Source organism: Ptychodera flava, chromosome 4 (assembly GCF_041260155.1).
Source record: "Ptychodera flava strain L36383 chromosome 4, AS_Pfla_20210202, whole genome shotgun sequence".
In the NCBI taxonomy this organism is placed as follows: Eukaryota; Metazoa; Hemichordata; class Enteropneusta; family Ptychoderidae; genus Ptychodera; species Ptychodera flava.
The window spans coordinates 20,059,644-20,087,396 of NC_091931.1; the positions used below are offsets into that span (position 1 = coordinate 20,059,644).

Here is a 27,753-nt window from a genome sequence, read left to right on the forward strand (position 1 = left end):
TAATATAAATGTTTCCTGAACGAAATTATGAGGAGTGATTGTCGACAAATTCAAGGTTGCTTACGTGAAAGATTTTTAGGCTCTTTATGACGTTACTGACCATGTATATTACATACCGTCGGTGGTATGTGAAAACTTGACAGCTGAGTTTCTGCAAGACAAAGTAAACTTCGGTGTCATTGCTAAGAAACACTTACTCATTTTGACCTTTACCCTATTTACCTCAGTTGCCTAATGTGCTTGAAAAGTTTAATAGAAGCTTCGTCAGTTTTGAAACTTACTCTTACTTGGTTTTTTCCTTTGTAATGCCCTTACCAACCCCCATGTGCTTATACGACGGAAAGCTGAAACTTTGTATAAGATCCTACTAGTATACTGGACTTTGATTACTTGTATAATGACAATAATTGATAAAATTATCATTATTGATAAGGTACTTCTGTAAATGATTCTCTTTCTCATCTTATTATGATAGGATGCACCAGGTGAGGAAATAAAGTAACTCTCCTTAAAACAAAATTGATGAGATTTAGACGATCAGATCAAGATTCGGGACGGATGAGAATTGACAGCTTTTGTGGTAATAAGAATGAAAAACCCGATATATGACGTTGTTCATTAAACAACATGTCGCTGAGGGCTAGGAAAGGGCCTAGAAAAAGATATACTTTCTTAGTTCAGCATGGCGAGGGTCCAAAATTGTCTCGTAAGAGAACGAATGGCTTTTACAGATGATGACTATGACCTGAGATGACATCATTTTTCCACATGGTTATTCCAATTTGAACAACAAGCCATATATTGTGACACAGCCACGATTTTTTGTATACCACTCAATCTCCTCGTTGCTGAACAATGGGTCAATCTCCTCGGTAGCTCCGATGGTCTGCTGCCCAACCTTGTAAGCATCAGGCTTGATCCAAACTTGGAACACAGCTCTTGCTTTATATGTTTTGCCCGTTTCGACATCTTCGTATCTGAATATGTGGTAAATATAATTGTGTGTACTAGCATTAAAATCAAACCTACGGTGATATTTTCACCAGTTTTTGTCCTGTAATACAACACTTGTCTTTATCTTTTTCCCCTAAGATGGTTTGCGCCTCGAAAGTGAAAAACTTAAACGTTTGCTCAAACTTTCATTAAGGAATCTTTCAAGCATTCTGTTTCAAAATCAAGAATAAAAATCGGGGCTCACCGTGCAAATTTTGGAACTAGAGAAACAAATTACTCAAGATTTACCGATATCTAAAATTCAAAATGGCCGCCATCCCTGTGTTAACTCTATAGAAAAAATTAAAATTTCGAATTTCGAAAAACTAAGCCGGTGAAAAGTTTTCTTTCACCATGAACTTTAAATGAGCCCCCGCAAGTGGTGTATCAGAAAAAAAGTTTGAGAGTGCGAATATCTGTCCCCGAGGTGTATTCTACCTTAAGTTTAGACAGAAGAGAAACTACTGTCTTTGATGTCAATTTCGAAAAAAAGCATTAGCCTTGCAACATAATTTTGTTGTCAACATTATAAATTGCATGCATATGCATTGTATTGACATATTGAACATTAGTCTGTAACATGACTTTGAGAGTAGAGCAAAAACGGTATTTAACCTTCTGATCAAAAATAATTGGACAATACTTGAAAATGATAGACTAGCTGAGATTGCGGAAGTGAAACTTTAAACTTTGGATCCCTAGCAGAAAAATGAAGTAGGCACCTTAAAAAAGATCATGTGATTATATCTATACTTTTTCAACTTTAATGAAAGTGGTCGAAAGTAATACACGGCGCAGTGACTTTAAATTATCTTAGATTCATAATGTTTGTGGTTAAGAAACACAAAAATGTTAAGGTAGCTTTTAACCTTGCCACCAGTTATTTTCAAACGTGAATTTTGCCGTCATACTGTGTATTTTACCTAGTAAGTATTACATATTACCTGGAGCTTTTTCCATGAATATTTGTTTGATGAAGAAAATTAATGGGCCCTGAATTTTTATGAAGATTTAAGTGAAACTGTAAAGACATAGGGTAAACTACTGTCTATGGGTAAACTGATGTAAAAACTTTAATTAAGAGAGAAAGGGGCTATTGTCTAGGTGTCAATGTTACAAAACCATGTCTCAGATTTTTGTAAATGGCCTTAGCGCTTTCACAGCCTTCACTCTTAGTTTATCAACCAATTAGGAAAGGGCCTTAGTTTTCCAGTCTTGAATTTAAGTTTATCAAGCAATTAGTCTCACAATACCGTCTAATTAGGCAGCGATATCTCGACTCTAAAAATCTTAATAAAAATATGATACACTGTTTTGGAAAAAAACTATTCAACGAACATCTGTAAAAATCTGGTGAACTTCCGTCTACGTGTTCTCGAGTTAAGCTGCTGCAAAGTGACAAAATGCCGAACTGAGAAAAAGGCGATTTAGTTCATATTTCCGTTTTTTGCCTTTTTAATGACCATAAACAATGTACTCGATAGGTAAAACACAAAAACAAGATGGGATAGTGAAAACAGCTATTCAACTACAAAACAGCATATTCACTCATTGGAATCAGGATTAATGGTTACAATTAGGCTAGAATGAGTGGATTTCGGAGCCTTGTATCTTTCAGAGCGCAATCTACACTGTGCATGGCTGATGACTAAATAACTTTTTTGTCCTTTTGTATTCGATTATTCTTTGCTTCGGAATATCGCATTTTGATTGATTGTATGCGAAGCCTTGTCATAGGTAGTTTTTTGTAACATTCTCATTGATTGAGAATTATGGATTTTATCAACTTTTTCTATATCTATATATTGATTGTGTAACTCAGGATTCTGAACTGCCATGGCTGCCATATTTCTACGCCTTGCTTCGATTCCAAAAATTATGTTGAAATTGTGCCTACTGTGAATAGTCTATGGATACTGCGAAGATATCCTCATGTTTACCCTCCTTCAACTTACATCTGACAAAGAGTGTAAGTGGTCGTAGTAAATAAAGGAACGTGGCTACACGCACACACATGTTGGGAGTTGTGTGGTTCGATGTTTTGTGGTGTGCGGTGTGGTCTGATTGTGTGTTCGTTTAGTGACTATTTTTGTGCAGTTTATTTATGCTGTATTCTGTGTTATATGTCGGCTATATGGTGTTGAAAATTCAACATGGTGAGATGAAGTCAGATCGGTCATGTCTGAGACACTGTGATCTTTTGATGCCTTTGTCTCGGAACCCTAATAGTTCCTTTATCAGTCGTTTGCTTTTGATTCATGTTTGATTGCTGTTCTCTTCTATCGGTATTGTTAGAATGTCTATGTCTATGTCTATGTTATGATTTGTTAAGCTTCATTACCCTCGAAGTAAACATTCAGACATTTAGATCATGTCTCATCGTGCCACGAGTTTCCGGATGCGTTCTCTTTTTCTGTCATTAATAAATTATCTGAATGATTCTGAAGCACGCGATCATTCATGACGGTAAATAATTGCAAAAGTGGTTAATTTTCTTTCGGAACAGAATTCAATCACACATGGTTTATCGCAAATTATTATTTTCAACCTATTATTATTTCTAACTTAAGAGTTCGGTGTCTGTCCGCTTTTAAATGGAATAAACTTACATTACAGGAGCAGTACTATTTTCTTAGTTGTACAAAGTACAATAGCTGGTATTGTTATAGCTATATTTACAAATCTTGCTAACTACTTACCTTGTCTGTGGGGCATAAACATCACACCCTGAATATCTTATACTTGGTGAGAGGAATACTTGCTTCGTATCGAATCCTTCTGGTTTACGATCAGGTGTGAAGTGGCCGGGCGCTTCACAGAGTTTGGTTCCGTCCATGAGATAATCGCCTACAGGACAATATCATTATAACACAATGATGTGTAATCTGTAGCGGTTATAAAAACACGCAGGTACACAGACAAAGAAACAAAGCAAAGAACAGACATAAACGTATCAAATGTTTAAGAATGAATCTTTAACAGACCTGGCATCAATAGGTATCCATGCTTAAGGATAGATGCAACTGCATCGATTTTGGTGCCGTGAAAAGCCACGTGCCATTTGTTGAATACGTCTTCTGCCTTAGCTTGCGGCGGGACCCTAAATAAATGTTTATTGCTTAAAAGTTAATATTTGACTTCAATACATTTTCTTTAATTATCAATAAAATTGAATTGACCGTTTTAGTGAAACAGTAAACAACGCTTATTACGTTAAAACATTACTTTCTTGAAGATTTTTGAGGTTTATTGAAATTAAAAGAAGAGATGATGTTAGAGGTCAAAGTTTTAGCAATTGCGAACCAAATAGGTGCTGTTAGAACCCATCCACGAACTGGTTACCTAAGGCTGCATTCACAAACGCCTCTGGAGGCGGGGGGAGGGGGGCTGGGAAATTCCAAAAAAGTTCTAAGATATTTTTCAAATACCCCCGCGCCCCAAACAAACCCGCAATGTGTTCAAGTCCCCCTTCTGACTTGCTATAATTTTGAAGTCCCAAAAAAGGAAGGCAAAATGTGGCCGATATAGTGCTTCGTCCAAAAAAATATCAAATCATAATACACGGGAGTCTTTTTGGCAAACTATTAACATTTTTCTCATAAACAAGTCGATATCTCTACATTTATATGTGTACATGAAATTTGATTTTGGAATTTCGCCGAAAATATTGATCCACTATACATGGGAGTCTATGTCAAAACTGTGAATAATTTTTTCTCCAATTAAAAACCTGCAATATTTGTGCACATATGGACCTTGAATAACTGACATAATTGTATTTGGTTAGAAGAGGGTGGTTACATGTGAATATGTGTACAAGAAATTTGATTTTGGAATTTCGCCGAAAATGTTGATCCACTATACATTGTAGTCTATGAGGAAACTATGAATATTTAAAAAAAAGGTAAATCTGTGTAATTATGTATGCTTGATTATTGATATTAATGTACTTGATTAAACTAGGAAGGTTACGAGTCCATGAGTGTGCAAGAAATTTGATTTTGGAATTTCACTGAAATGTTGATTCACTATACATTGCGGTCTATGAGGAAAGTATGACTAACTTTTTTAAATACAAAACTACCTAAATGTGTGTATTTATGTACGCTTGATTATTGATATTCATATACTTAATTAGACTAAGGTGGATACAAGTGCATGTGTGCAAGAAATTTGATTTTGGAATTTAAGTGAAAATGTTAATTCACTATACATTGTAGGCTATGAGGAAACTACAAATATCGCTTCGGTTATCAGCTCCCAAATTGTTATTCAAAGGTTGTTTGCCCATCAAAACTTCTAGTTGTTATTGATGACACTATTTACTATTCTAAATAGTTACCAATGTATTGTCAATGGCAGAATGATATCAAATAGGTTACCTCCCAAATTGTTATTGAAAAGTTAAGTTGAAACTTTAAGTCATTATAGAGGACAGTTTTGCAGAAGAGAGGAGTTGGGTAAGTAGAAATCATGACAACCTAAATCTTTTGCCTCAATGTGGCTGCTTGAATCATCAATAAATTGTTTAATATACCCTAAAACTTGCGCCCGAAGGGCGCGCCAAAAATGGAAATGGCAGGAAATGAAAGTGCCAGAAGGTATTAAGAAATGAATTTGATATTCAGTAAATTTTCATGTCCCCACTTTGTAACGTCAATTTTTTCAGACCCCCGGCGTGTTGTAGATTTTTTTCAAGAAACCCTCCTCTGAAATCTCCCCCCATCCGGAGGTGTTTGTGAATGCAGCCTAATAGCAATTCCAAACTGTCCACTAAGTTTTCATAGCCCCCTTCCCCGCCTCAAAGTAGCAAAAGAACAATTTTTAGATGACTGCCGTTGAAGTTACAACATTCGTAATCAAATCTTGTGGCTTAGATACTGTAGAGTGCATAACGATGGGCGAACGACCTTGATGAGCGATTTGACTGGGAACCTCCTTTCTGAACAGAAACATATGTCTTACGATCTTTCTCTCGTCACTTTTGATGTAAACGTAACTATTTCTATCTCTGAAAATAAGCTAATTCTACTTCCTGCTCAATTTAGCAGAGAGGATGTCACTTTTACTGTGCACTAGCTGTTTTTCCTGGTTTCCTGAACAAGTAAAGCACTTCACAGTGTACTTTATCTTGGGAATTATAATCGTATTTCCCAAAAAGGACAAAAAAGGAAAATCGAGTCAAGTAAACGTTTACAGCAAAGTTATAAACTGAAAGCTTATACTCACTGAAGAGCAAAGCGGCACCATCCTATCGGTACGCCGTAGTCTTTTGCTGGTTGACCACGTGCATAGTAAAGCTTGTCTCCTCTGTCATTATGGCACCCAGTACAGTAACACATATCGAAATTCTTGTTGAAATACACATCTGAGAGAAAAGCGTTATGACATTGACTTTCATTATTTGTGCGTATATCAGTGTAATTTTAGAACAAACCTTCCTTTATGCGATAACAACCTTTTCCTCAGAATCAACGCTTCTGCCATCCCTGACTCTGGCATATCGGTCGAAAATCCATCAAAAAATGTGTGAAATTACTTCACAGTTTTTTCATAGTTATATTTTCAGCTTCTTTCCCAGAAACTATAACGCCATAGTTATGGAATATTATGGAACTCATTGTTTCTAGGAAAGAAGCGATGAGTTCAATAATATTCCTTAATTCAGTCCAATGCAACGATTTACAAGAGTGCAACAACGGTACGCAGTATGCTGTTTTCCTTCTAGAGTGCAACACAGTCAAACTGTTGACTGTGATATAAAACCCATTTGGATTAAAACTGTAGCGTAAAATGTGGTGTCGGGGTAATATTGAACAGCTAAAATTTTAAGCCCCACTTCAGAATGTTTAAGGGATAAAGCTGTATACTTATGCCTTTTCAGAACCTTTGATCTTGATACACTCCAGAAGGCTTATTTAACTTCGAAGTTTGTAAACAGACCTATAAAACGTTATGCACAATATTATTGTTGAATTTTGAATTGCAGTCATCGATATTAACGTGACTATATTTGGGGGTCAAAAAGTTAAATACTGATCATGATAAAGGTGTTGTTAACCTTTCAGCACTGTTTCCCTTCTGTACATTTCAAACTCTACAATTGAAAATTGTGGAGTCGCATGAGGTACACAGCAAAATACTCAAAACATAATAATCAAAAGCCAAAGCTAATTGTCTCGTTGAATCAAACACCCCATCTGTATCTGTCTCATGATTGCTTATTTACAAAGTGGAGGAAATCTTTGGCAGCAACATTCATTTTTTCTCTCTCTGCGGTGATGTATATATTCAATCAAAATTCATTGTAATACAATAATTGGGTTTGATTTGTAAAACAAATCGCTTGCCTTATCTGTTGATTTTCCATAATTATCCTGGGAACAATGTTTTATTGATCTGGCTTAAGTTTATAAAAGTAAACAATTTTTGCGTGGGTCAAAGGTTAGCAAAACCTCAGAAACTCCACCTTTTAATCATACAACTTAACTCGTTTGATGAGGTGATGTTAAAAAATAGTCTATGCAAATGTGAAAATCAGAGTTTCAATGATCCTTACCTGCTTTACCGGGTAATTTCAGAGAATTTTTGAATCTTTCGCATAACTGATAATACGGGCAAGATGTCTTCTCTTTTATTTTTCCTGAATAAAAATATTTATAAGAATTCCGTATTATTAGTCCACACTTCACGTTATCTTAAGCTGGCCACTCTTCCTACACCAAAGGCTAGGAAAAAGTCAATAAATGCCCAATCCCTAACAAAGCATGATGAGTTTTGGCGATTCATTAAAAGTACATGAGGATATGATAAAATATCGCACTCTTCATTTTCCTGTTAATGACTGAAGGCAATTCAAAAAAGTATTAGTTTCTAGATATTGGCCACATGTTTAAAGGTTCACAATTTAGGTCATCTAGTCTACAAACCCATTTTAGTCATCTACAAAAATTGTACATTCTGAACTTCTAGGAAGATTTCTACTCCAAGTAAAGCTGCGGTGACACAAGTGTGCAGCAATGCATTGATCTGTTGTCCCTGTATATACATTTTTACCACATGCTGAGGCTCAACTGATCGTGTGCGCGCGCTTGTGTGTGTGTGTGTGTGTGTGTGTGTGTGTGTGTGTGTGTGTGTGAATACAATGCAATTACATGTAAGCTTATGTATGTAAGCCCTTTTCAGAACCAGACAGATGCACATATAATGGTAGCAGTTATATGTTTATCTGTCTAATTCAGAAATTCAGTTTTTTTATATCATAACCAAGATCCGTATTACGATATCCTCAGAAGATATTACATGTGAATTAGTGGGGGTTTGAAGCAGATAAAAGTTACTTAGGGACTCAATGGATTGATGCATTTGATGACATTATATGAATAGCGTTGCAGCATAATGTCCATAACAAGTGGTCTTCAATATGTCATCAGAAAGTTTGGTTCATACCTATTGTTTTCTGTCAAAAAGATTAACCTTGACCCTGGGTATGATGCGTGAAATGGAGATTTTCATGGCGAATTCCTTGTTTTAACCCCTCATTCCTGTTTCCCCCTCGATATGTTCCAAATACCCCAAAACACTTAAAAAATAAAATTCATATAGTTTTATAAATTTGGACACCAACAAATTGCATCATCAGCATGAGTTTAGCAAATGCTTTGCTGAGCAAATTTAAACCTAAGTTGTGTTATTTTGGCAAATCATTTGTCTGAATTGTTTACCTAAGTTTAACAGACAGATAACAAATACCATTCAAAAAGAATACCAATTGGAAAACTACAAAACGAAGGGTACATAAAACCTATATCAAGCCCCTTTGAGATGGATCTTTACCAGTAAGAGCACAATCAGGCGATACCGTGCAAATCCTATCACTTCGACTAGAAAAATAATTACAATTTTAAATCGTCGGATTATTAGGAAGTTAACTAAGCCAAAATAATTTTATTAGTGGTCGAATTATCAGAGATTTCCACTTTTTCGACGGTACATAACTGATATGCTTATCATCTTTGATTATTGAAATATATATAGGCGACTTTCCTGAAGTCCCGACTTAGACATATCCTGTACTGTGAATTGTATCGTTCTGTGTATGTTATCAAAAATAAAGCGTTCAAAAAACTTCGTAATGATAGGTTGGTCGAATCAATATAGAGATTGAAGGAGTCCCAATTTCTATCCGTGGTCGAACTGATAAGGGTAACACAAAATATTATTTTGAGAAAAACACAGGGTGATTGAATTTATATAGGTTGACCTGACAATCACAATGGGGAATATTGAACATATTATCTAATTTCTTTACAATGTTTTTGCCTTCCTGACCGTGAAAGGTTCGTATTAAACATCATTCTATAAGGTTAACTAATTTTTTACTTCTTTACTACTCAGAAATTTTTCTCGACTAGTCAGCTCGTCAGTACTGATTCACTTTTGCTTCGAGTGGCATAATCATGTATTTGCTGAGTGTCAGCTTCCCCGGAGAATTTTACACTAGTCCTCATGAAATGCTTACCGTCTTTGTGGCGGATGGCCTTTGTCTCGGCAGCCTTTGGCTTGGAGTGGCTTTCCACTGGATCTGTAAGTGGTACAAACGGTGATGATAATGATTTTATTTGCGGTCTCACACATGCAAGTAAGCAGTTAACATCAGCACTTCTGATTACAATTGTTTTCCTTCACTAATTAAAATATACCAGCCAATTGCCCTGTAAAATTGACATGTATTTGACAAAATCGAGAAAGCAGACAATCATGAACTTCTAAGTTTCTAGGATACATAACAAATTTATATCAAATTTTTATTTGTTAGAACCATCACAAACTATGTTTGGGATGGTGTACAATTGAACATTATCTCAAACATGGATAGAACAGTGCACAATTGATGTCTGCCTCAAACATAGTATGGTACCATGTTCCATTGTACACCACCTCAAACAAAGTTAGAGATGGAGTTTAAATAAAAGCGTCTCAAACATGGTGAGGACGGTGCACAATTGAACACTCTCAAACATCTGTAGAGATGGTGTTCAATTGTACACCACTTCAAATTTCAGTTGCCTGTTTTTATTTCCAAGATTTTCAACTATTTTTATGACAGAGTTAATAATGCCAGAATGGTAATAATATGCTGTGCAAAGTCTGACAAAGATCTGTTTTGAGAGAGCCTAAAAGAAAGGTTTCATTTTGCATGTAAAATATCTCAGTTCAACTTTTAAATGTAAAACTGTACTTTGTTGGATAGTGATTAAGAAAATTCTTCAAACAGCAGAATGTTCGAAACCACACAATTACGTGCATAGTGAAATATAAACAATAAACTCAAACTTTGTAGTGCAAATCTTGGAAACTACAGGCCATTAACAATGAAACTAAGACATTTTTCATGGTTAATACATGTCAAAACTACTAAAAATCAGAATTTCCTGATCAGGATCAGCAGGCTTTAAGTCACCTTTGCTTGGGTTGGCATCATCGTGTACATGTTTAGTGTCACGTTCCCAGCCCAAGTCTACACTCCTTCTTTCGAGTGTAGATATGACCCTCCGAATGGCAGGCTTTGGCTCGAGGTGGGTGTCCTCAGGATCTGTAAGCAAAGCAAAGGAAATCAAAATCTAAAGTAAAGTTAAAATGCTAAAATATTATAAATTTTGGCATATGAAAATGGCAAAGGGAGGGACAATGCTGATGTGTACCTTCATATTTTCTAGGTTTGCAATGTCTAACACTAAAATATAACTATTCATTCAATTTTTATGACTGGCTAAAGTTTACCTTTGTACAATTTGTTTGGGCACATTAAAACATAGCCTAATGGGATTTCCTCAGAAGAACGATTTTTATAAGTCTCGGTACTGTTGACTCCCCCGAATCCGCATATTAACCAGCCTAACAAATCATGTCACACATATTTAACACGCAGTAATTGATGCCGAATGAAAACTCTCCTATTGTTTGTCAACTTTGTAGGGCACTTCAGATTTGCCGATTTGTTTGGTATTTCTTGGATATTTTCGATTTGTCTCAATCAAACATGGTTTGAGACGGTGTTCAAATGTACTCTATCCCAGACATTGTTGGACACGTACCGTAATTGAAAACCGCCTATAAATTGTTAGAGACTGTGTTGAATTGTGCACAGTCTCAAACATGGTTAGAGACTGTATTCAATTGTAAACCGTCTCAAACATACACGGTGTTCGAATGTACACTGTCTCAAACATGGTCTTAGATGGTCTCGAACCATAACGAACACACTCTCTGAACACACTTGTAGAAACAGTGGACAATTGAACACTGCCTAAAACATAGTTTGGAATGGTGTACATTATAAACCATCTCAAACATGGTTAGAAATGGTGTACAGTTGAACACCGTCTCAAACATAATTAGCGGCTGTGTCGCAAACATGGCGGAGGCAGTGCAGGTTTGAACACTGTCTCAAACATGCTTTAAGATGGTGTTGAATTGTACACTTATGCAAGTTTCAGTTGCAGTTTTTGTTTTCAATAAATGTAAATATTTGCATGACACAATTAATAAACTAGACAGACAAAGTCTGACAAAAATCCTTTTTCAAAATCCTTTTTCAAAATTTTCATTTTGCTAATCAAATATATCAGTTCAATTTTTTATAGCAAAACTTAATTTTTCTCATGTTTAATTGTTGGATTAAACGTAGAATCAATAAAACTGTGTTCTTGTACTACCATTTCTTCTGTTTTACTTTGACAAGTATATATTTTAGCTGAATTTATTAGGTGAACTTAAAAATAATTTCGATATATAATAAATATTATATATATATATATATATATATATATATATATATATATATATATATATATATATTTCACATTTTAAAATATAGAATAGGGACCATAAGGATATTTTGAAATTTGAGTTTTAGATCATTATTAAGAAAATACTGCAAACAGCAGAATTTTCGAACCCACACAATCACATGCATAGTGAAATATTAACAATAACGTCAAATTTTGCATTGCAAAATCTTGCAAACCTCTGGCCATTAGCAATGAAACTAAGACATTTTTCATCTACATGTCAAAACTACTAAAGGTCAGAATTTCCTGTTGAAGATCAGCAGGCTTTAACTCACCTTTGCTTAGGGTGGCATCATCGTGTGTATGTTCAGTGTCAGGTTTTCTGCCGTAGTCTACTTTCCTCCTTTCAAGTGTAGATATGACCCTCCGAACGGAAGGCTTTGGCTCGGAGTGGGTGTCCACAGGGTCTGTAAGTGGTAGAAACAGTGACGATAACGAATTAATTTGCCGACTCATATATTAAAGCGAGCAGTTAATATCAGCATTTCGGAGCATAATTATTCCCTTCACTGGTGAAAATAGACCAGCCACATGCCAATACAATGAACATGTACTTGACAAAATCGAAAAAGCAGACATGAACGTTTAGGTTTCTAGGTTAAAAAACAAATATATATATATATATATATATATATATATATATATATATATATATATATATATATATATATATATATATATATATATATATATATATATGAGTTTTTAGGTTTCACATTTTGCAATAGAAAACAGGTATGATATGGATATTTTGAAATTTGAGTTTTGCATTAATTTTCTATCCCTTACAATCACATGCATAGTGAAATATAAACAATAAACTCAAACTTTTAAGTGCAAAATCTTGTAAACCTCAGACCATTAACAATGAAACTAAGATATTTTTCATGTACATGTCAAAACTACTAAAGGTCAGAATTTCCTGTTGAAGATCAGCAGGCTTTAACTCACCTTTGCTGGGGGTGGCATCATCGTGTATATGTTCAGTGTCAGGTTTTCTGCCGTAGTCTACTTTCCTCCTTTCAAGTGTAGATATGACCCTCCGAACGGCAGTCTTTGGCTCGGAGTGGGTGTCCACAGGATCTGTAAGCGGTAAAAACCAGTAATGATAACGATTTTATGCCTACATATATATGTTATTTCTGATCGCGATTGTTTGACTTTATGGTGAAAATATATCAACAGAGTCCAGTACAATGAACAAAATCGAAAAAGCAGACATGAACGTTTAAGTTCCTATGTTACAGATTCTGATAGAACACGTTTTTAGGGTCACACTGCTCCTATCTTCTAACCTAACAACAGACGTGTACAATTGGGAAGGCAATTAAACAATCTTAACTATTCCATCCAGTAGAGTATGCAAAATGCCTATTGGAAGGCATCCTTTGGTATACAACATGCATGTGTTAGAAACAAATGCATGCTGTCAGTTCCGAAGCATTCATGAATGGAACACGCTAAAAGCAAAATTTGAATGCTAAAATATGATAAATTTTGGCATTTAAAAAATGACAAACAGAGGGACAACGCTGATGTGTACCTTGATATTTTCTTGATTTGCAACATCTAATACTAAAGTATAACCATTCGTTCATTTTTTTACTTGCTCAAATTTGCCTTTCTACAATTTGTTTGGGCACATTAAAACGTAGCCTAATGAGAATTCCCTCAGAAGAACGATTTTTATAAGTCTCGGTACTATTGACTCCCATCAATCCGCACATCAATAAATCATCTCACACATATTTACCACGCAGTAATTGATGCCAAGTGAAAATTCTCTTATTGTTTGTCAACTCTGTAGGGTATTTTCGATTTGCCGATTTGTTGGGTAAGCCTTGGGTATTTTCGATTTGTCTCAATCACACATGGTTTGAGACGGTGTTCAAATGTACACCAGCTCAAACATGGTTAGACGCGGTGCATTGAATATCGTCTAAAATGGCTAGAGACTGTGTTGACTTGTACACTGTCTAAAACATGGTAAGATACTGTTTTCAATTGTAAAATGTCTCAAATATACACGGTGTTCAAATGTACACATGGTCTGAGAAGGTGTTTAATTAAAATCACAAACCAGTCTGTTTCAGTTTTCAAAAAAGTAAACATTTGCATCGCACAATTAACAATCCAGATTGACAAAGTCTGACACAAATCTAACCTGACCTATATATTATATATATATATATATATATATATATATATATATATATATTAACACAAATTATTTCGAGTAAAAAGTTATGAAATCTGTTACTTAAGATTCATGTAAACTGCAATCTCCAGACAAAATCTTGTGTCTGAAAATTGTAGGATACATTAAACTTAAGTAACAGATTTCATTACTTTGTACTTGAAGTAATTTGTGTTATTATCTATAACGCTCTGCTTAGCATCTAGCACTGTGATTTCCTACGAGGACATGTTTACTTCGATATATATATATATATATATATATATATATATATATATATATATATATATATATATATATATATATATGAGATTTTTTAAGTTTCACGTTTTGAAATAATAAATAGGGATCACATTGAAATTTTGAAATTTAATTTTTACATAAGTGATTAAGAAAAGTCTTAAAAAGCAGAATTTTTTATCCCACACAATTAAGTGCATAGTGAAATATAAACAATAAACTCAAACTTTTAATTGCAAAATCTTGCAAACATCAGGCCATTACAAATGAAACTAAAACGTTTTTCATGTACATGTCAAAACTACTAAAAATCAGAATTTGCTGATGAAGATCATCAGGCTTTCACTCACCTTTGCTTGGGATGGCATCATCGTGTATAAATTCAGTGTCAGGTTCCCTGCCCAAATCTACACTCCTCCTTTCAAGTGTAGATATGACCCTCCGAATGGCAGGCTTTGGCTCGGAGTGGGTGTCCACAGGATCTGTAAGCGGTAAAAACAGTAATGATAACGATTTTATGCCGACTCCTATATGCAAGTGAGCAGTTAATACCATGATTTCAGATCGATATATATTCACTTTAATGGTGAAAATATAGCAGGCCAAGCCCAGTACAATGAAGGAAATCGAAAAAGCAGACATGAACTTTTAAGTTCAATGGTTACAGAACAAGTTCAAATCAAATTTTTATTCTGATAGAGCAGGTTTTTAGGGTTACACTGCTCCTATCTCCTAAACGAACCATCGATGTGTACAATTTAGGAAGGCAATTAAAATATCTGAACTATTCCATCCAGTAGAGTATGCAACACGCCTATTGAAAGGCAGCCTATAATATACAACATGCATGGGTTAGAAACAAATGAATGTTGTCAGTTCCAAGGCATTCATGTTCACATGTACACTGTCTCAAACATGGTCTGAGATAGTGTTCATGCAATTAAACACAGTCTCAAACCATATTGAACATATTATCAATACACGGGTGGAACCAGTGCACAATTGAATTTATAAACATGGTTCGGGATGTGGAACAATTATACAGAATCTAAAACATAATTAGAAATGGTTCACAGTTAAACACCGTCTCAAACATAATTAGCGGCTGTGTCGCAAACATGGCAAAGATGATGCAGGATTGAACACTGTCTCAGAGTCTTCATTCGCGATTCGAGCCTACAATTGTACAGCAATTAAAATTTCAGTTGCCCGTGTTTGTTTTCAAGAAATATATGCATGGCACAAATAATAATCCAGATCGATAAAGGCTGGCACAAAATTAACCTAACCACTATAAGTTCCACATTTTGAAGTATAAAACAGGCATCATATGGAAATTTTGAAATTTGAGTTTTACATCAGTGATTAAGAAAATTCTTCAAACAGCAGAATTTTCCAACCAACGCAATCACATGCATAGTGAAATATAAACAATAAACTGAAACTCTGAATTGCGAATTCTTGCAAACCTCAAGCCATTAACAATGAAAATAAGTACATGTCAAAACTCCTAACAATCGGAATGGCCCGATGTAGATCAGCAAGCTTTAACTCACTTTCGCTTGGGGTGGCATCATCGTGTAAATGTTCAGTGTCAGGTTCCCTGCCAAAGTCTACACTCCTCCTTTCGAGTGTAGATGTTGCCCTACGAATGGCAGGCTTTCCCTCAGTGTGGGTGTCCACAGGATCTGTAAGCAGTAGAAATAGTAATAATAACGATTTTATGATTTTATACTCACATATGCAAGTGAGCAGGTAATCTCAGCATTTAGGTCACAATATTTCCCTTCATTAGTGAAAATATAGCAGGCATGCCCAGTACAATTGACATGTACTTGTTCAAATCAAGAAAGCAGAGATGAACTTTTAAGTTTCTGGGTTACAGAACAAGTTTAAATCAATTTTTTATTCTGATAGAACAGGTTATTAGGGTCACGCTGCTCCTATCTCCTAACCTAACCACAGGCGTGTACAATTTTTTGGAAGGCAATTAAACAATCTGAACTATTCCGTCCAATAGAGTATGCAAAATGCCTATTGAAAGGCATTCTTTGATAAACAACATGCATGAGCTAGAAATGCATGCTGTCAGTTCCAAAACATTCATGAATGGAACAGGCGAAAATGAAACTTTGAATACTAAAATATTATAAATTTTCGCATTTGAAATCGACAGAGGGACAAGGCTAATGTGTACCTTGATATTTTCTAGATTAGCAAGGTCAAACACTGTTGATGAGTCCCATCATATCTATCCGTATATTAATCAGGCTATCGAATCTTGTCACACATGTTTTGCACAGAGTAATTGATGCCAAGTAACAATTGTTTTATTGTTTGTCAACTGCGTTGGGTATGTTGGATTTGCCGATTTGTTGGGTATGTCTTGGGTATTTTCGATTTGTCTCATCAAACATGGTTTGAGACAGAGTTCAAATGTACACCATCTCAAACACATTTAGAGGCGGTGTGTAATTGAACACCGTGTAAAAATGGTTAGAGATTGTGTTGAATTGTACACAGTCTGAAGTATAGTTAGATACTGTATGCAAATGTACACTGCCACAAACATGGTCTGAGATGGTATTGAACACACTCTCAACGCACATGTAGAAACAGTGCACAATTCAACACTGTCTAATACATAGTATTGGACTGTGTACAATTGTACACCATCTCAAACAAAGACTATGTCGAAAACATGGTAAAGGCAGTGCAGGGTTGAACACTGTCTAAAACAAGGTTAAAGATAGTGTTCAACTGTACATTACTTCAAATTTCAGTTATCTGTTTTTTAATTTCAAAAAATTTGAATATTTGGCTGATACAATGACAAAGTCTGACAAAGACATTTTTAGAAATCTTATCCAAAGTTTTCATTAATTTAAAAATATCTATGTTTCACTTTAAATCTTTACTTTCTCATGATTAATTGTTCAATAAAAATTTGAATTAATAAAATTGTTCTTGAACTGTCATTTCTTCTGTTTCATTGTTTCAGCAGAATTGGGTTAATTAAAAAGATTACTTACACAGACACAAACACAGACACAGAGACATACATGCATATATATATATATATATATATATATATATATATATATATATATATATATATATATATATATATATATATATATATATATATATATATATATATATATATATATATATATATTATATATATATATATATATATATATATAAACACGTGTACGATGATGTGAAACAGAGACAAATTCCATGGGATTATATATTTATCACATGAATACTCTTCTTACATTTCGTTTGATGTAGATGGATCAAAGGATTGCTATCATATTGTCGCGATCATGGTTTTATTTCGCGGGATTACTTTCCTTAATGAATAAAAACGCCCATCGCCCTGGAGATATGCAAATGTTAACTTGGTACTTTCATTCATAAATCCGATCAAGTTGAAACTTTGATACACTGACTGCCATCTTAAAGGGACAAAGTCGGCCGTTTTTCATGGATTTTGTTTGATACGAGATACTACTTATATTGTTTGACATATTGAAAGATACTGAATGAATGGGTGAGCATGCATATATTCGACACGAGTTTTAGACAGGATACACGAAACCACCGCGAAAATAAATTAATGGTCATGACTATTAATTCATTTTCGCGATGGTGTCGTTTATCGTGTCTAAAACCGGGCTCGAATATATGCAGCAGCAGGTTCGAATCCGTTCGAGAATTTACGGAATATCTATGTGATAAAGAAAATTTATCGTTATTCGTCGAATGATTTGATGTTCTTTGCCTTCTATGTCGCTTTCCGAAGATCACACGATACTTATTTATTCAGTTGAACTTACGGTCCAAGACAACAAAATTGACCTTTTTAAGCTAACAATTCTCTAGTGTAAATTACATATAAGCCTAGATATAGGGGAATAATTTGGTAAACATAGTGTCACTATTGTTTACATATCTATCACGTGACAGGTAATTTGCATAACCTTTCAAAAATCGGTTTTCAATGTTTCGTTTCAATGCTTTGAGATATGTGGCTGAAATTTATGTGAGTGCAAGCTGTTCTAAGGATCTTTGTTAGAGTGTCTCCAAATTTTTTAAAACCTCCTTAAACCATTTTTAGGCCAAAAAACTTCCAGAGCGGTGAATTTAACCCTAGTTGATTTCTTTAAAATTGTGCTCCGACAAATCTAAGCAAGATATAAAAAATCTGAGACACACTTTGGAAGAGCGCTGTGACAGCTTGCATTCCAGCAAGTTTGAGTCGGATATTTTGAAGTATTGAGACAAAACATAGGAATTTTTGGAAGTTTAAGCGAACGACCTGTCACATGATAGTTATCTAAATAATGGTGACACTGTGGTTACCAAAATAATCCCCGAAACCTAGGCTTTCAGAAAATTTATAATTAAATGCATGTATTAAATGTATGTACAATTAATCTGAGCTTATAACCACCAGAGAATTGTTAGATTAAAAAGGTCAATTTCTTGTCTTAGAACCTTACGTTTAGATGTAGCTTTCGCCGGGTTTATCACCAGGTTCAACGTTATAAGTTGAGCCGTCCGTACGACGTTGGAAATGCCTTCATGGGCTCATGTCTGAATTTATCGCATTACCTCTTTGTAAAAATGTCATGGTAGCACGGGACCGATCGCGACAGATCGGTCTGTGCACGAAAGCATCACGGTGAGGTGCTGGAAAAAAAGTTCCGGTGGATGACTTAGAACAGGGGTAATTCGGGTCAGTTAATGTTATATATATATATATATATATATATATATATATATATATATATATATATATATATATATATATATATATATATATATATATATATGAGGTTTTTAAGTTTAATCTTTTCAAATATAGAACAGGGACGACATGGGAATTTCGAAATTTGAGTCAACATCAGTAAATAAAGAAAAATTTTCAAACGTACAGTATCATTTTCGAACCCACACCATCATGTGCATAGTGAAATATAAACAATAAACTCAAACTTTGGATCGCAAAATCTTGCAAACTGCAGGCCATTAACAATGAAACTTAGATATTTTTCATAAGATCAGAACTTCCTTTAACTCACCTTTGCTTGGGGTGGCATCATCGTGTATATGTTCAGTGTCAGGTTTTCTGCCATAGTCTACTTTCCTCCTTTCAAGTGTAGATATGACCCTCCGAATGGCAGGCTTCGGCTCGGAGTGGGTGTCCACAGGATCTGTAAGCGGTAAAAATAGTAATGATAACGATTTTATGCCGACTCTTCCCTCAGAAGAACTTTTGACAGTATTGATAAATCTCGGTACTGTAAACTCCAATCAGTCCGCATATTAACAAGGCTAACGAATCATGTCAGCATATTATACCTCCAGTAATTGATGCAAAGTGACAATTGTCCCTTTTTCTGTCAACTGTGTATGACATTTTCGATTTGCCGATTTGTTTGACATGTCCTGGGTATTTTCGATTTGTTTCAATTAAATATGGTTTGAGACGGTGTTTAAGGGTACACAGTCTCAAACAGTAGTAGAGGCGGTGCATACTTAAACAGCGTCTAAAATTGTTAGAGACTGTGTTGACTTGTACACTTTCTCAAACATGGGTAGATACTGTTTCAATTGTAAACCGTCTCAAATGAACACGGTGTTCAAATTTACACTGTCTCAAACATGGTCTGAAATGGTGTTATATTATTTATAACGCTCTGCTTTAGGATCGAGAATTTCCTATGAGGACATCTCCATGCATCTATATATATATATATATATATATATATATATATATATATATATATATATAATATATATATATATATATATACATGGACACACACACACACACACACACACACACACACACACACATATATATATATATATATATATATATATATATATATATATATATAATTTTCAAATGTAGAACAGACAACACAAGGACAATTTGAAATTCGAGTTTTTTTATCAGTGATTAGGAACATTCTTCGAACAGCACAATTTTTCAAACCACACAATTGTGAAGATAAATTGTCTATACAAAAAGTATAAACCATAAACTCAAACATTTAATTACGAAATCCTGCTAACAAGAGGTCAATAATAGTTAAACTAAGATATGTCAAAAATCCTAAAGACCAGAAGAACTAACATATATCAAAAATCCTAAAGATCAGAATTTCCTGATTTAGATCAGATGGTGTTAACTCACTTTTGCTTCGGACGGCATAATCAGGTATATGTTCAGTGTCAGGTTCCCTGCCAATGTCTACGCTTCTCCTTTCGAGTTCAGAGATGACCTTTGCAACGGAAGGCATTGGCTCGGAGTCGGTTTCCACTGGAGCTGTAAGCGGTAGAAACGATGCAATTTTATTTGCCAACTCACACATGCAAGTGGGCAGTTAACATCAGCATTTCTGATGACAAATATTTCCGCCTGACTGATGGAAATATTCTAGCTATGCCCCTCTAGCAAGCATTTGTTCTATCTGAATTTATTGGATAAGTATAAACATTATTTTGACACACATACACACACTCAGGGACTACATGGAAATTTAGAAATTTGATTTTTTACATGTGATCGAGAAAATTCTTGAAACAGCAGAATTTTCCAAACCGCACAATTATGCAGATTAATTGTTCTTAGTGAATATAAACCACTATATTACGTTTGATTACAAAATCTTGTAAACTAGAGGTCAATTACAGTGAAACCATGCCATTTTTCATGTACATATCAAAAATCCTAAAGATAGCATTTTCTGATTTAGATCATATGGTGTTAACTCACTTTTGCTTCGGACGGCATAATCAGGTATATGTTCAGTATCAGTCTTGCTGCCAAAGTCATCACTTCTTCTTTTGAGTTCAGATATGACCTTTGAATAGGCAGTCATTGACTCAGAATTGGTTTCCGATGGCGCTGTAAGCGGTATAGAAACGGTGATGATAACGATTGCATTTGCCGAGTCACACATGCAAGTGAGCAGTTGATATCAACATTTCAGATCATAAATATTCCCTTTTACTGGTGAAAATATACAAGCCAAATGCCAGTACAAGTGGCATGTACTGACAAAATCGAGAAAGCAGCCATGAACGTTTAATTGTCTAGGTTACAGAACAAATTTATCGCATAGTTTCATTCCGATAGAACAGGTTTTTATGGTCACACTACTCCTGACTCCTAACTAATCACAGACGTGTACAATTTGGGAAGGCTTTGAAATACATCCTTTGATATATAACGTGCATGGATAAGAAACAAATGCATACTGTCAGTTCCAACTCATTGATGAATTGAACATGCGAAAAGCAAAATTTGAATGCTAAAATATAATAAATTTTGGCATTCGGAATTGACAAAAGGAGAGGCGATTTTGATGTGTACCTCTTTCTAAGTTTGCAACGTCTAATACTAAAGTATAACCATTCTTTAAGTTTTCATGACTTACTGAATTAGCCTTTGTACAATTTCTTCGGGCACATTAAAAACTTAGCCTGATGGGAATTACCTTATAAACTTCTATTACCTGGTCATTAGGGCCATAGCGCCCGTTTATCACCCCTCGTGGCCGTTTGGTACTAGAAACACATCGCTATACCCCTCGGCCTTTGGCCATGGGGAATAGCGATGTGTTTCTGCTAACGCACTTCCCCTTGGGGTAATAGCGGGTGCTATAGTCAATTGAACACCCTCTCAAACATGGTTAGAGGTGGCGCAATTGAACACTGTCTCATTGGGAATGTGTTCAATTGTACATCACAAAAACACATTTTTATGATTAAAATTTTTGTTCAATTAAAAAATCAAAAAGTACAGTTTTACATGAAAAACGTACAACTGAGATATCATACAGGCAAAATGACAACTTTTGTACAAGCTTTCTCAAATAATTGATCTTTGTCAGACTTTGCACAGCATATTATTATCATTCTGGCATTGACAGTGTCATAAAAATAGTTACATTTCTTGAAAATAAAAACAGGGACCTGAAATTTGAAGTGGTGTACAATTGAACACCATCTCTAATCATGATATAGAGTATTAAATTGTGCACCGTCTGTACCATTTTTGAGACAGCGTGCAATTAAACACCGTTTCTTACTTAGTTCGAGACGGCGTTCAATTATGCACCCTATCTAACCATATTTGAGATTTACTGTCATGATTTCTTTTGTTTCACTTTGACAAGTATGTTTTAGTTCATTTGCGGAAATAAAAAAATATTTATTTGGACATACATTTAAATGAGATTTTTTAACTTTAAAATTTGTAACTTGCAAATTTGAAATGCATAACGGGGACCAAATGGATATTTGGAAATTTGACTTTCACATCAATCATTAAGAAAATTCTTGAAACAGCAGAATTTTCCAAAATACACAATTATGCAGATAAATCGTGCATAGTGAAATATAAACCATAAACTAAAACTTTTAAGTACAAAATCTTGCAAACAAGAGGTCAATAACAGCGAAAATAAGATATTTTTATGTAAATGTCGAAAATCCTTACAGTCAGAATTTCATGATATAGCTCAGCAGGTTTAAACTCACTTTTGCTTCGAGTCGCATTATCAGGTATATGTTCATTGTCAGGTCCCCCACCAAAGTCCACACTTCTCCTTTTGAGTTCAGATATGACGCTGGAATGGGTAGTCATTGGCCCCGAGTGAGTTTCCAGAGGATCTGAAAGCGGTAGAAACGGTGATGATAACGATTTTATTTGTTGAGTCACACATGCAAGTGGGCAGATAACATCAGCATTTTGGATCATAAATATTTCCTTTCACTGGTGAAAATATACTAGCCAAGTGCCCAGTACAATGAACATGTACTTGACAAAATCAAGAAAGCAGACATGAACTTCCAAGCTTCTTGGTTACAAAACAAATTTATTTCAGGTTCACACTGCTCTTATCTCCTAACCTAACTACAGACGTCTACAATTTGTGAAGGAATTCAAACGATCTGAACTATTAAATTCAATAGAGGAAGCAAAATGCCCACTGAAAGGCATCCTTAAATGTATAACATGCATGAGTTAGAAACAAATGCATGCTGTCAGTTCCAAAGTATTCATGAATGGAACATGCAAAATTTGATTGCTAAAATATGATAAATTTTGGCGTTGAAATTGACAAAGGGAGGGACAATGCTATTGTGTACCCTGATATTGTCAGTATTGTCTTGCTCTTTTATGACGTGCTCAAATTTACCTTGGTACACTTTGTTTTGGCATATTCAACTTAGCTTAATGGCAATTTCCCCAGAAGAACTATTTTGATAAGTCTATATACTGTTGACTCCCATCAATCTGTATATTAACCAGCGTAATGAATCACGTCACACATATTTTTCTCAAAGTGACTTAACTCAAACCAAACCTGCAGATCTACAAAGGATTGCCTGGAAGCTGTTGCAGACCTGCAATGTTGGCTATATCAGAGAACTTGCAGATATCTGGAATTTGTCTGATTTGGTGCATATATTATTAGCTTTGAGCTGCGCGTGGCAGCTCACGGGACATGATAAGCAGCACACGACAGCTCAAAAGCAGTTCATGGTTAGTAACCTGCAGACAAATAGTAGCCAACTTATATATATATATATATATATATATATATATATATATATATATATATACACATATACAAACAACAGCTCATAGCAGATCAATAGCAGACATATAACATCACAAATAGACATTGTTTAGGTCACATTTTATTTGTACACACATATATATATTTCAAGCACACGCAATATTCACTTCAATATCTCCAAACTATACAACACCACGAGTTGGAAATCCGTATCACCCTGTTGCAGTCTGTTAGATAAATCACACAGTTCATCAATATTACAATACCAGCGTACTAGCTTACACGTAAGTAAAAAAGATAACAGCTGATGTAGGATTAAGAGAACACAAATTTATTACTAAAGGTGAAGAGTATAATAGCTCTGAATATAACAAAGGAAAAAAGTCTAAATCCTTTATGAAGCTAAAATAATATTGCCGGCTTTGAACAAATATCATTGAAATGGAGATCACTGTCAATGGAGAAGACATCAAACTATACAAGCAGTACAATTTTTTGTCTTTCAAAGAGAAAGAAGAATCGCGTAGGTGCAAATCAATAGTTACACTTGGCATCGAGATGGACCATGGAAAAAAGTGTACATTGATATAAAATCAACTTCACAACAAACGTGTTCACAAGTTTGTTTACTCAGTGCAACAGCTCAATGTTACCCTGTATATTTGATCGCTCGCTTTTTCGTATTCCTCTTGCTTAAACGGGGAAGCTTTTTTACAACATGAGGCATTAATAATACCAGTCACAGACGACCTCTGAAATGACAAAAGATTGAGATACACGAGTTACTGACATGTGACAATATTAAAGTCAATTACAGTGCTAAAGTGTCGTACACAAGTGCTGAATATGAAACATATCAAATACATTTGTTGGGCTCAAATAATCCAGCAATAATTAACATTATCCAGGTTATCAAAGCAAGTAGTCATTCAAATTAAGGCCTATCTATTTGAAAAAAGGAGTAATTCAAGCCAGTCTAGCAGAAATTTAACCATTACATGACTGTTATAGCCCCCTCCCCCAGTTTGAACCGTTACATGACACTGGCAATCGGCGATTTGTCTGATGACTGTGTTGAATCATTCATACGTCCCTATTCTCAATAGAATGAACGTACTCTATAAAAAGACTATACGAATAGATAACACAAATGAAGAAGTCTTTGGTCAGGTGGATATGTCAAGGTCCTAATATCACAACTTACCAAATTATGGCGATCAGTTTGGAGTGTTATCTGTGGGCACGTACAATTCTCCATGATTTGACGTAATTTCTTCCCAGCGGCCGAGAACTAATGATACGTTTAATACGTCGGAAAGTATATTCGTTCAGTTTGTGATTATTTTATCAATGTCTGGATACTGTTTTGGTCCAAATTTCATCCAAAGCTGAGGAAAAAACACGACAGAGTATCGCGGAAGCTGTTCTGTGCTGCAAAAGAGTATATTTTCGTTATTGGCATTTCAAATGCCTAAAAATGCAACAGTCGCGGAGCCGACGACAGTACATAGCCTAATATGGCCTGAGGCTGCATTCACAAAAAATCGTTGGGGGCTTGAAACTTTTTTCAAACCCCCTCGATACCCTCAAAATTTTCAAGTCCCCCATCTATATGATCACAAATTTTCAAGTCCCCCAAAAATTTTCATATAGTCGCCTATTTATTAGGGATGCATGCCAAAGATATACATTGGGCTGTTCTGCACGCAGATGTTCAACACTACTGTTTTTGCAGCCTTCCTTGAAGCAATTTTTTCCTTCCCTTCTGCAGAGACAATTTTTTTCCAGCATTTGGTAGGCAACAATTTTTTTTTCGAAAACCTCCAGCCCCCCGAAATCAAATGAGCCATCCCTGAGATTTTCTGATATGTTCTAAAGCACGTCTATATGAAACAAGTCTGAGATAAAGAACTTCGCCCCGAGAAATGTGCTGTATTCCAGAGTCTATGTTTCAATCCGGGCTTCGTCCAATCAAGAAATTTCTGCAGTGCATATGCAGTGTACAGTCTTGTGTTTAAACCATACAAAGGCAAAGTTGTACAGATATACTATATGTTCGTGTTCGTGACATGAACTTTACGGTTTTCAAGTCATCATTGATCATGGTCGATTTCCTGTAATCGTTGTTTGTGTTTATTTGGTGGTATTTGACTTTGATAAACAACTGTCTGTCAGCAAAGAGTGCCAAACCAGTGACCGGAAGACAAGGGCGACTGCTGCCATCTCAAGTCAATGTGATTGTGGTGTATTCACTTTTGGTTCGATATGTCATTCAACTGATACAAATAATTACACTATGCACAGAGAAAGCCCCCGTGCAATAACATTCAAACAGATATTTTGTGTGTCGATAGGTAACTCTAATCGTGAGCTGTATCGATCGACAGTACCCGGCGCCGTGTCACGATGATGTGACCGATGCTACACCGTGCACAGTTCAGTCTGAGTGTGATGTTTTTCCAGCATTCGGTCTGCAACAATTTGTTTTTCGAAAACCTCCAGCCCCCTCCCCCATTAAATGGGCCACCCCTCAGATTTTCTGATTTGTTATGAAGCAAGTCATATGAAACAAGGGTGAGATAAAGAACTTCGCCCCCGAAAAATGTGATGTACTCCAGGGTCCATGTTTCAACCCGAGCTTCGTCCAAACAGAAATTTTCTGCAGTGCATATGTGGACGCGTTTAGTCTTCTTTTTAAAATTGTGCACTAGTCCATGGCATACCAAGAAAATGCTCAATCACGATAAACCAGTCAGTATACCAGGGGTTTCATAATTGAAAATGAAAGTTTGCAAGTAAGTAAGTTTGCAAGTTCATACAGGAGGGGGGTGGGGGCGGTACATAGTTAGATCTATAAGTTTGTAAGTAAGTTCGTAAATTGATACAAGGTGATGCATACTGCGGTCTGGAAGTTCTTAAGTAAGGAAGTCTGCTATTTCATTCACGTAGGGGTGCTTGTTTAGATCTTAAAGTTTGTAAGTAAGTAAATCCGTAAGTTGATACAGGGGTGCATAGTTACAAATGTAAGTCTGCAAGTAAGTAAGTCCGCAGTGGGATACAGCGTGGTGCATAATTAGAAATGAAAGTTTGGAAGTTAGTAAGTTTATGAGTTGCTACACGGGGTGCATAGTTACAAATGAAAGTTTGTAGTAAGTAAGTAAGTAAGTAAGTAAGTAAGTAAGTAAGTAAGTAAGTCGGTCAGTCAGTCCATAACTTGATACGGGGAGTGCATGGTTTGAAATGAAAGTTCGTAAATAAATAAGTCCGTTAGTTTATTCAGGGGATGCATAGTTAGAAATGAAAGTTCATAAGTAAGTAAGTCCGTAAGTTGATACAGGGGAGTGCATGGCTAGAAATGAAAGTTCTTTATTGAGAAAGTCAGTTTGGATCGACGCCTACATATGGTTTGGGTAAGTATTTTTTTGGCCACCAAAATTTCCGTGAACCCAATTTTGTGTCGGGTATATGGTCGATCTGAGCTTTTTTGTCCAGGCGTTTGTATGGCGGAGTTGGGAGGCGGCGTGGCCAAAGCCGGACACTCGTAATACTCTGTAGGGCTACAAGTATTCTCACGTAGGTCTGCTCATATAGTAAAATAACATGGCGGACTTGATCAAAGTCCGATGTTATTGTTTAGATAATGGCGTTATTCATATAAAGCAATAGAACCTGGTTGTAGTATTTACGAATGTTTTGCACAGAGGAGTGATTTCTGATTCATATTGGCACCATACGGGTTTATCAGAGACAGAAAGTGTTCGTTCACTGAACATGACAAAAAAAAAACTCACCCAAAGTAGTCTCGCTGGTCTCCTGGATCACGAACCCCACTTCTTTCGCTTTGATAGCTTTGCGTACA

General features: G+C 35.4%; 1 protein-coding gene across 1 annotated transcript; it reads right to left on the reverse strand.

The window, feature by feature from the left end:
• Window positions 1–390: 390 nt before the first annotated feature.
• On the reverse strand, window positions 391–27,753 carry LOC139131134 (uncharacterized). Its single transcript, XM_070697096.1, has 16 exons — window positions 27,686–27,753; window positions 22,849–22,980; window positions 21,080–21,211; window positions 20,498–20,629; window positions 19,377–19,508; window positions 15,840–15,971; window positions 14,634–14,765; window positions 12,798–12,929; window positions 12,122–12,253; window positions 10,457–10,588; window positions 9,515–9,577; window positions 7,553–7,636; window positions 6,223–6,361; window positions 3,978–4,093; window positions 3,693–3,840; window positions 391–977 (listed from the first exon to the last, which is right to left on the reverse strand). Exons 2-16 carry the CDS (start codon window positions 22,952–22,954, stop codon window positions 773–775), a joined length of 1,917 nt encoding a protein of 638 aa, XP_070553197.1. The 5' UTR covers window positions 22,955–22,980; window positions 27,686–27,753; the 3' UTR covers window positions 391–772.

Coding starts and splice junctions, on each gene's coding strand:
- LOC139131134 (XM_070697096.1), bottom strand. CDS start 22,954: ATGACTACCCATTCCAGCGTCATATCTGAACTCAAAAGGAGAAGTGTG. Junction 21,212..22,848: donor TAATGCGACTCGAAGCAAAA/GTGAGTTTAAAC, acceptor TACCGCTTACAG/CGCCATCGGAAACCAATTCT. Junction 14,766..15,839: donor TGATGCCACCCCAAGCGAAA/GTGAGTTAAAGC, acceptor TACCGCTTACAG/ATCCTGTGGACACCCACTCC.